The sequence below is a fragment of the Equus quagga genome, chromosome 15 (assembly GCF_021613505.1).
Source record: "Equus quagga isolate Etosha38 chromosome 15, UCLA_HA_Equagga_1.0, whole genome shotgun sequence".
NCBI classification, from domain to species: Eukaryota; Metazoa; Chordata; class Mammalia; order Perissodactyla; family Equidae; genus Equus; species Equus quagga.
The window spans coordinates 85721227-85731564 of NC_060281.1; the positions used below are offsets into that span (position 1 = coordinate 85721227).

The 10338-nt window shown below is 47.2% G+C and overlaps 2 protein-coding genes across 5 annotated transcripts in view; one reads left to right on the forward strand and one right to left on the reverse strand.

Annotated features, from left to right (window-relative positions):
* C15H22orf31 (chromosome 15 C22orf31 homolog) overlaps positions 1-1793 on the reverse strand; it is a 12076-nt gene extending 10283 nt beyond the window's left edge. Inside the window, exon 1 of one of the 2 annotated variants that reach the window (XR_006885250.1) lies at positions 1364-1793. The gene's annotated coding sequence lies outside the window, so the exon portion shown is untranslated. Of the gene's footprint in view, positions 1-1111; positions 1233-1363 lie in introns of those variants that run through there. The other variant, XM_046639171.1, reaches the window with a different exon arrangement.
* The window catches only part of KREMEN1 (kringle containing transmembrane protein 1), a 65445-nt gene continuing 55147 nt past the window's right edge, over positions 41-10338 (forward strand). For all 3 annotated transcript variants that reach the window (XM_046639167.1, XM_046639168.1, XM_046639169.1), the window contains exon 1: positions 41-171. In XM_046639167.1, the coding sequence (XP_046495123.1) occupies positions 75-171 (97 nt within the window). In that variant the 5' untranslated portion in view covers positions 41-74. The remainder of the gene's footprint in view (positions 172-10338) is intronic.

A 10338-nucleotide genomic window follows, 5' to 3' on the forward strand; every position in this document is an offset into this window, starting at 1 on the left:
CCATGGCCGCCCCCGGCTCCCGGCGCTGCCCCCTCTCCCCCGGGCCGCGCCCCGGGGTCCCGCACTGACGGCCCATGGCGCCGCCCGCCGCCCGCCTCGCCCTCCTCTCCGCCGCCGCGCTCACGCTGGCGGCCCGGCCCGCGCCCAGCCCCGGCCTCGGCCCCGGACCCGGTGAGTGAGCGACCCCCGGCGCCCGCCCCGCGCGGAGCCCGCCCGGGGCGCCCAACCCCCTCGCCCCTACCCTCCGGGACCCCTTCTGCAAGCCCCTTAGCGACGCCCCTCGGGGCGCGCCGGTCCCCCGCCCCAAGACCCGGGACTCTCCCAGGTCTCCCAGCGACGCCCCCGGGCCCGGCCGGTGCCCACCGCCTCGGGACCCGGGAGTCCTTTAGCGACGCCCCTTAGGCCGGGACGTCCCCTCTGCCGAGCTCCTCAGCGACGCCCCCGGGCTGGGACGTCCCCTGTCTCAGGACCCGGGACCTCCTGCTCAAGTCCCCCCGGGCCAAGACGCCCCCTCTGTCCCCGTGCCTCCTGGGATCTCGCCCCTAAATCTTCCCGCGACGCACCTCGGGCCGGGACGCTCCCCCACCCGCCTCAAGACGCGGCACTCCCTCCCCAACCCCTCGGCGACACCCCCGGGCCAGGATCCCCCCCGCGCCCCGCAGCCCTCCCACTGACGTTGGCGGACCCCCGCGCCTCCCGCCCGGCCCCGCTGCCCGGTCCCGGCTGCGCCCGCTGGCCCGGCGCTGTAATCCCGGCCCCGCGAGGACTCGAGGTGACTTGCGCGCCCTGCAAGAGGCAGGTCCGGCCAGGGACGCCCCGCTGTACCCCGCCGGGACGCCCCCTCCCGTCCCCGGCGCCGCTTTGAACTACCCCATAACTCAGCGGCCGGCCCAGCCTGGAGAGGAAGAAAGGAGGGGTGATGGGAAACTTCTCCCCTACAGAGTCTAGGGGGCTTCTCCTGAGGGTGCAGCACAGAGCCCCGTTTCCAGGGTAGCCCCACACGTTAGACAGGGTCACCTGCTCCCGAGGCCAATGCCAAGGCCAGGGTCCTCCCCAGGTGGGGCCCTGGACCAGGATGGAAGCTGGGACTTGGCTTAGCTTCCCCACGCACCCTTCCTTGCAGCAGAACTCTTTCCAAGTTGAAGAGCAGGCGAGAGGGCGTTGTCTGGCCCGGTTACTTTCTCGGCAGGTTGTTTGGGTGTGGGGATTGGGCCTTAGCGAAGGAGACGGGAAGAGTTCATTACTGATTTGCCCGAGCAGGAAAACCGGCCTCTCGGCTCTCCACCCAAAGTCGCAGACTGTGATGTTGGAAAGACAGGACTCTGCTCCTGAAAGAAAACTCAGAGTTGCTTTGTTTACTTACCCGCTTGGATTAGTGAAAAAGATAGGACTTCGTGTCCCTTACTGTGTGACTTGGGGCCGTGCCTTCAGCTCCCTGAGCTTCAGTTTCCTCCTCTGTAAAGGAAGGATAATGGTAACTCCCTTTCAGGGTGTTGTGAAGATTAAATGGTGTGCTGCAGGTGCCCATCTGCACATAGAAGGCAGTCAATAAACATGTTTTAATAAGACTGTTTATAGTGCTTCGCAGTTCACCACGTGCTAGACACCTCATTTGCCCTCGGAATGCTAGGAGCTTCCAGTCTGATGAATCCCTGTGAAAAAGGCAAAGCTTGGCTTTAGATGGGTAGAAGAGGCATCTCTCAGTGCCGTAAACCTTAGGCTCAGGAAGTGGTTTCCCAGTGATCGGCTGCTTTCTAAGGGACTTCGGCAAAAAACTTCTACGGAGGTTTGATCACTTCTCCTGTTTGCCATTCTGTGAGAAATGAAGGAGGAACTTTCTGAGGGCCAGTATATGTCAACAAAACCGTAACCTAGTAACCCCTTAGCTCCACTTTGCCATCTGTGTGGTCAGGATTTGATGTCCTCTAGGGAGAGGGAGGTATGGGTGGAAACAGAGTGGTTCTCCTTCTGGAACGGGTGGAGTGGTAGCTCTGAGAAGTGTTAAATGAGCCAACTCTGTGTTTACGCTTGTTAGAAGGTGGCATCTCTCCTCAGGCACCTTTGCTTTGCTAGGGAGGGTCAAAGGAACACCTCTTAGGTAGTTTAAACCTCAGACCTTGCTGTGCTTTTATTTGGGACTTTGAGATGGGGACAAATAAATAATCGTTGTGAATTTTTTTGTGATGTGTCCCAAGTTCCCACTTCACGGAGCCTCACCAGCTCTTTCCCTACCGTCCTGATACATCAGTGCTTTTATGAGTTTTCCTCTTTAGTTCTAGAAGCTGTTTTAGGTAGATGGCACGTGGTCCTCAGCATCACATCCTGTCTAGAGCCTACCCAAGAGTTTTTAAAATCCTTTCCAATAAAAAACACGTTTTAGGAGCTGCCTGGTGACATAGGGGTTAAGTTCGCATGCTCCACGTTGGCCCGGGGTTTGTTGGTTCGGACCCAGGGGTGGACCTACATACCACTCATCAAGCCATGCTGTGGCAGCATCCCACATACAAAATAGAGGAAGACTGGCACAGATGTTAGCTCAGGGCCAATCTTCCTCAAGCAAAAAGAGGAAGATTGACAACAGATGTTAGCTCAGGGCCAATCTTCCTCACCAGAGGGGGGAAAAATAAAAACACGTTTTGCTCTGAGGATATGCCAAACTTGCCATTTTATATTTTTTGATACTGTAATTTTCTCTAAAATTTTGTGGATGGAAAAAATTATTTCAATACTTATATTCTGCACAATTTTGTAATATTTAAATTACTGGTGGTTTGCATTTTTGAATGCTGACTTTATAAAAACAGTTAGCTCATTCCCCGTCAATGTGACTTCTAATTACAGTGTGTAGCCAACCCCAAATGATCTCCCTTCTTTTCATTCTTTCTTTGAGGTTCTCTTCCTTCCTCCCTTCACAACTGATAAGGAAGAAGATAGAAGTTAATGGTGGAATCTAGACTCCCTCTTCAAGGACGAAGGCAGCGGGGGTCATGGGACTGATGGGCTGTCTGAAGTGGGCTCCCATCTGGAATTTACTGACTGTAGGGGAGAGCAGAGAGATAGGAAGAGCAGAGAAGGCTGGATGGACCTTGGCTATTTGAGTTTTCCACCCAAGGAAAACTACCTGCTTGGGTGTTTCACTACATTTGGGGGCTGTCAGATATGCATCAACAGAGCTTCTCAGCTCAGGTTACATTTGCTGGGAACAGCCTTTTATAGTCGCTGTTCATTCTCCTCTAACTCCTCATCTAGAATTCCTCCCATTAACCAATGGTAGGTCTTGCCGTAAAAGCTATGAGTTCAGTTAACAGTGAGAGCTTCATACTGTACAGGGCCCTGTCCCTTGTGAGGACTTCTTTATTTTTTTTTTTATTTTTTTATTTTAAAGATTTTATTTTTTTCCTTTTTCTCCCCAAAGCCCCCCGGTACATAGTTGCATATTCTTCGTTGTGGGTCCTTCTGGTTGTGACATGTGGGACGCTGCCTCAGCATGGTTTGATGAGTAGTGCCACGTCCACGCCCAGGATTTGAACCAAAGAAACACTGGGCCGCCTGCAGCCGAGCTCGCAAACTTAACCACTCGGCCACAGGGCCAGCCCTGAGGGCTTCTTTAATGTTAAAAGAATTACCTGTATGCAACATAGGGGCTGAGAGGAGTAAAGTGGACTTACACGCATACCAGTTACTTTTATGCTTTGAGTTTTTTGTTGTTGTTTTTGAGGAAAATTAGCCCTGAGCTAACTGCCAATCCTCCTTTTTTTTGCTGAGGAAGACTGGCCCTGAGCTAACATCCATACCCATCTTCCTCTACTTTATATATGGGACTCCTACCACAGCATGGTGCGCCAAGCGATGCCATGTCCGCACCCGGGATCCGAACCGGCGAACCCCGGGCCACTGAAGCATAACGTGTGCACTTAACCGCTGCGCCACCGGCTGGCCCTATGCTTTGAGTATTTTCAGAAACTCAAAACTGGCATGATATCAAACAACTCGGATCTTTCTGTGAAAATTTGTTTTGGCCCCAAGACCAGGCTATTTAAATGTTTGAGATAGGCAATGAGACCTTCTGTAAATCTTAAAGCAAAAAAGGAGTTCTGTTTTGACTCACAACTAAGACATAGCAAGTTGGTACACTTAATTTAGATACTATTGATACCCTGACTAATGATTTAGCATAGATGGATCAACAGCAGTAAATGAGGAAGAGAAAATACATCGCTTTAAATAGCTGCACAATATACGAATTAGGGATTTTTGAATGATGGGCAATATGCTATCTTTAGTTTAGAATTTTTGAGCCTGTAATGCCATCTGATGCTCTAGGCCAAGTGTTGGGATTTTTTGTAAAGGGTCAGACAGTAAATAATTTGGGCTTTGTGGGCCATGTACTGTCTCTGTTGCAATTACTCAGCTCTGACTTTGCAGGGTAAAAGTAGCCGTAGACAAAATGTTCATCAGTGGGCGTGGCTGTCTTCCAACAAGACTCAATGGACACTGAAATTTGAATTTCATGTAATTTTTATATGTCACAAATATTCTTTTGACTGTTCTTTTGATCATTTTGAACCATTTAAAATTTTAGGGGCCGGCCTGGTGGCGCAGCGGTTAAGTTCGCATGTTCTGTTTCAGCGGCCTGGGGTTCACTGGTTCGGATCCCGGGTGCAGACATGGCACCACTTGACAAGCCATGCTGTGGTAGGCATCCCACATATAAAGTAGAGGAAGATGGGCACAGATGTTAGCTCAGCGCCAGCTTTCCTCAGCAAAAAAGAGGAGGAATGGCAGCAGATGTTAGCTTAGGGCTAATCTTCCTCAAGAAAAAAAAAATTTCAATTTTAAAAACCATTCTCATAGCTCATGGGCCTTACAGAAACAGGAAGTGAGCCAGATTTGGCCTGGAGGCTCTGCCGGGTCCTGCTCTAGGTCCGTATGTATTGATTTTTTCCCAGTATTCACTGGTCTGGAATGGTGACAAGGAGGCTTGATTTTGGTGAATGAATGAACCTTTTACCTTTCACTATTAGCTAACTTTAAGAGAGGTATGGGAGAAATGGTTAAAATAGTAAATTTTATGTTATGTATATTTTACCATAAATTTTTTAAAAGATTCACATGGGGAGAAGTTCGGACACATACGTTTGGATCTTTAATACGACTTTTAAAAAAATGCTTTAAAAAGAAATTCAGTATGGTTCCGTGTGTAGTGCATAAAGATAATAGTGCCTGCCTCAGAACTGGCCCGTGGTTTGTTCACCCAAGCAGAAGGAGCTTGGAACTAACCGTTGAGAGATCTGTTTCTCAGAGGAAAGCCCAGGCAGCAGGTGGCACCAGCCCTGAGACATAGAAAAACAGGGGGGAAAAAAAGAGAAGAAGAAAACGAATTCAACAGTTGAATTTTATTTCCATGGTTCCATCGTCATTTTTAAAGCGGCCTTTAAAAGACGACAGTGTGCTTAGCGTGGCTGATTATTTTGTTTTAATTAAAACATTTTTGAAAAAACAAAATGAAACATTCAAACATACCAAGTTGATTGTGTTTGTTCTGTGGAACAGTTAATGCAAAACACTTGAGAGAGGCCGGAAGTTTGGGTCTGTAGCTTTTGCCTGAGTTTTTGCCTCCTGAATAGGACAACAGAGGAGGAAGTGAACGTGTCCCTTAAAAGACTACCTCTACAGGTTTTGCGGTGAGATCTCCTCAAGCGCCCTGACGCCACTTGGCAGGTGGGTTTCTGACTGGCTCACTGTGCAGCCCCTGAAAGGGTGAGAACAATGACTGACATTCCTTCCATATTCAGTTTGACCTTGAGAATCCGGCTGGAACCCAGAAGTATTAGTCTAGCAGTAGCAGCCCAAAGTCACTCTGTTTTTTTCCCTCTCTCTGTTGTCTTTAGCGTCTTCCTCTCAAGATAGCAGTTGTTTCTTCCCCAGCCCTCATCTCTGAGACGTTATCCTGGGTTCAGACTGAACAGGGAAAGGAAAGAGGCCATTGTAGGAATGTCAGAAGGGTGTCCATACTCCTCAAAAATAGCCAGTCTCCAGAAACTGGCCTTCTCCTCTAAGGAAACCGCCCCCCTCCCCCTTCCTTTTAATCCTCTTTCTAGGTAAACACCTTCCTAGCCTGGACTTGCACCAGTTTGAAGAGGAATGAAGTTGGATGCTAAGAAGTGCCTCTTAGACAAAAGATTTTAGGCCACCTCACGTGCAAGGTCTCCTCTCTCCTTCCCGGTTATGACAGGACGCGCTTAGGGCTGCCCCGCTGCTGGGCCCAGCTTCTAGTTTCTCTTGCCACTGATTTAATCCGTGGCAAGACGCCAAGGCATTAAACTTTTATTGTTCAATCTACCGCAAGGGCGGGGCCCTGCTGCTAGTGGGCTGAGGAGGCTGCAGCCGCTTCCAAACCCGAGTGTCACACCACATTAGCAACTTCAGACTTTGAGGGCTGGATTGCTTTCAGTTTGGTTAGATTCTTGGTTAGAAGCAGAACAGTATACTCACACTCAAAGTTTGAAAGCTAGGAAATAGTAAAAACAGCACAGGCAACTTTTAAAGATGATTCCAAATGGTTGCAGCATCAGCCTACGGAACTACGTCTCCATGGTTTCTTTATACCTTCCAAACAGATATGTTTACTGGCCGTCCGTGTTCCTTGGTGTCCTAAAGTTGGATCAAAACATGGCGACCAAGTAGTTCTCTTCTAGGATAGTAAGGATTGTTAACCAGGGCCATCACAGTATGTAAATTACTTGCTGCTGTTCAATCTCTAAAAATTCATCTTCAAAGAAAATTATTGGGCTGGTAAAAATATTTTTAATAATGACCACAGAAGCCATATTTGTTTTTCTTTGATGTTCTTCCGAAGACTCTTCTGGTTTTAATCAGATTGTTCCCACATAAAATACAGTGGAAATGTACAATAATAAAATCCCTATTCCTGTGTCTATGGGGAAATAAACAGGATGGGGACTGTCCTTTTAAGGGGCTTTCCTCTTCCCTTTCCCCAGACTCAAAGCCTCTATTACTGGTGGGTGTTTTGGCATCAGTTAAGGGCCTTCAATCCTTCCCTCCCTCCATGTTTTGCTCTTTCATTAAAGTGTTTCTGTTGTCTAATTATATCCTTTCAATCAAATTAGAGACTGCAGCATCTGGTGAGGGCCATAACTGCTGCCATCTGCACCTCGTATATACAGGCCTTTTCAGCTGAGAATCACTCAACTTCCAAATGGCAGGAAGAGATTTGGAAAAAGTTTAGTTGGAAGGGAGGTTAACTTAAAAGGAACATCTTCAAAGGCTGGGTACGACGCCCTGCTCGCTCTGGTGTGTGCACTGTCATGCAGAGCTTCGCTGGCCTGGCTCACCAAAGATTCTTCTCTAGTGCTTCTGGCAGATGAAGACTTTCTGACTGTCTTTGCTGAAATGACCAGGCCCTCTCATCCTTGTTAGGGGCTTGCAGGGGTCTGGGGCAAGCTGCAAATTTCTCCCTTGAGAAGAATCTTTTGTTATATGACCAGTGGTTAGTGGATATGACACTTTCTGTTTATTTGACCATTTCTTCTAATTCACTGGTTTCAACTGAAGGAGATTTTGCCCCCAGGGGACATTTGGCAAAATCTGGAGACATTTTTCATTGTCACAACTCGGGGTAAGGTAGGATGTGCTACTGGCATCTATTGAGTAGAGGCCAGAGAGACTACTAAACATCTTAGAATGCACAGGACAGCCCCACAACAAAGACTTATCTGGCCCAAAATGTCAGTAGTGCTGAAGATGAGAAATTCTGTCCTGATTTTTAAACAGATTAATGTTTGTTGTCGTTTTTTTTGGTGAGGAAGATTGGTCCTGAGCTAACATCTGTTGCCAATCTTCCTCTTTTTTTTCTTTCCTCCCCAAAGCTCCAGTACATAGTTGTATATCCTAGTTGTAGGTCATTCTAGCTCTTCTATATAGGATGCCACCACAGCATGGCCTGACAAGCGGTGTGTAAGTCGGCACCCAGGATCCGAACTAGCCAACTCGGGCTGCCAAAGTGGAGTGCATGAACTTAACTACTGCGCCCCAGGCCAGCCCCTCTCTGTCCTCATTGTATTCTTTTGTCCCTCCCTTCACTGTGGCCTAGGAGTAGGCAACTCTCATTGACATCTTTTTTCACTCTTAAACAAGTAGATACTTCATTATCCATATCTAAGCTCTTTAAGCACTACTTTGAACAATGTTTCAGAAACCTGAATGGAGTGAGGAGGTCTGTGATTCACTGTATGTTTCTGCGGTCTCTAGACGAAGATTGCCAAATTAAACACAGGACGCCCAGTTAAATTTGAATTTCAGGAAACAAATTTTTTTATATAAGTCTGTTTCATGCAATATTTGGGAATACTTACCTTAAAAAATTATTCATTGTTTATCTGAGATTCAAATTTAACTGGGCATCCTGTATTTTCATTTGCTAAATCTGGCAACCCTACTCACGATCCATGAAACATTACTTGAAACTTTAAACCTTTGACTGTCAAATCGATCCCTTGGCCAGTGTCTGCCTTTGTTGCTCTGGGTGGCTAGAGATGACAGCCCTGCTTGTTCCTGTTTCTAAGTAAGCGCTACACTGAGTCTTTCCTTCTGCCCAAAACTGTCTCCTTGGCCAGAACTTCTGAAACTTGTCACTTGAGTCATACTTTTGTCTTGCGACCAGCTGACAAGTGCTTATCAAACGCCTGCTGTAGGCCCAGCGTCTCTGACTAGGACTCATGCCTGTGCCAATTCATAGAAGACTCCAACTCTGTTGCTTCAGGTTTTGCTTTAAAGATGTGCTCTAGAGATACGCTGTCTACTTGGCAGTCAGCTCCGCACTCGAGAGCTCTTGTATTATTTGGCCATCCTGGATCAACCAAGGGAAGCTGAATAGCCCAGAGCCTGGCTTCCATGCAACATGAGCTGCCCTCCAGGACTCCATTATTGGGGAACTTTCTTGCTATCTGAAATTAAAAATAGGGCACAAGCAACACTCATGAAACTTGTCCAGAAGCTGGATTATATCAGTTTCTTTTATCTCCTTTTAGACTGACTGAGAGCTTCAGACAGTATGAAGTAGGATTGCTCAAGAGAAGGTGAGGCAAAGTGTAGGTTTGAGCCAGGTGTCTCCTGCTTAAAGCAAACTCAAAATATAAAAATGTATATTCATTATGAAGAATGTTGATTATTCCCTATTAGAAATGGCTTCACCATAGATTTCCTTTAAGTAGCAGATTCCCGTGGTTTAAATAGCAAGTATTTGATTTTCAAATACTTCATTTACATAAACTTTCCTGGAACTTCTCATTGCTCATTGCTAGGTAAGTCATGATCGCTAGCCTAGAAGCATAAATTGGTGAGGAAACCCAGGGCACTCTGGATATGTCTGTAATGGGTTTTCTTTTCCGCTAGCTCCCCACACACCTGCTTCCCTCATTGAACTAACATTTGCCAGGCACGTTCTGTGTGGTCTGTAGTTGCTGAGGACACGAACATGAGTGAGATGCTCAAGAAAACTTGCGGGCTCGTGGAAGCAGGGCCAGGTGCTTCTTGAGCACTTGCAGTTCAAGGTGATCAAGTCTTATGAGAGCTGTGGCAGCAGGCCCTGTGGGACTTGTTCTTAGAGGCCCTTGTTCCATGAGTCCAGCGCTGTCTGCTCTACACCTGAGCTTTCAAATAGTGCTCCTTCTTTTGTTTTTTGTTTCCTTTAGAGTTAGCTTATAATGCACTGAGTTATTGTCCTTCAGAAAACTGGACTTTGAGCTTTAAAACATCTTATGCTTCCTGTTTCCTAATGTGAAAACTATTTCTAGTGTGAATTTTTTTCAAGATTGTAGTAGATCCATTTGTACTCAAATATTATATGGAGAGAGGTACCATCACCAGAGTGCGATAGAATATGTTCTGGTGGTATTGGCAGTAAAATGCATGGTTAATTAATGAAGTTAATTAATTAGAGTTCTGCTGAGCCAGTGACTTCTGAGTGGGTCCATTCCTTAACTGAGGCTAGGCCTAATCTGTCTATATATAGAGAGAGCTAGACTCTTTCTCAAAAACGATCCTTTGGTCTTCAATTTGATGATTGTATGTGTTTATAATATCCTGAGTGATAAATATAAATTCCTTAAGCACTACTGCACATTCATGGTGACTGTTCCTGGCAAAAACACGTGTACTTCACAGTGACGACCATGGCGTGTTTTCCACTGGGTCCTGCCTGGGTAGGAGTGGAGCATATTCAAGACGAGAGCTGGATGGGAGAAGAGTGGGACCCAAGCAGCACTGAATTCTAGGCCTTCTCTGTCTCCATAATTACTTACTTTTCAATTCCCCCCC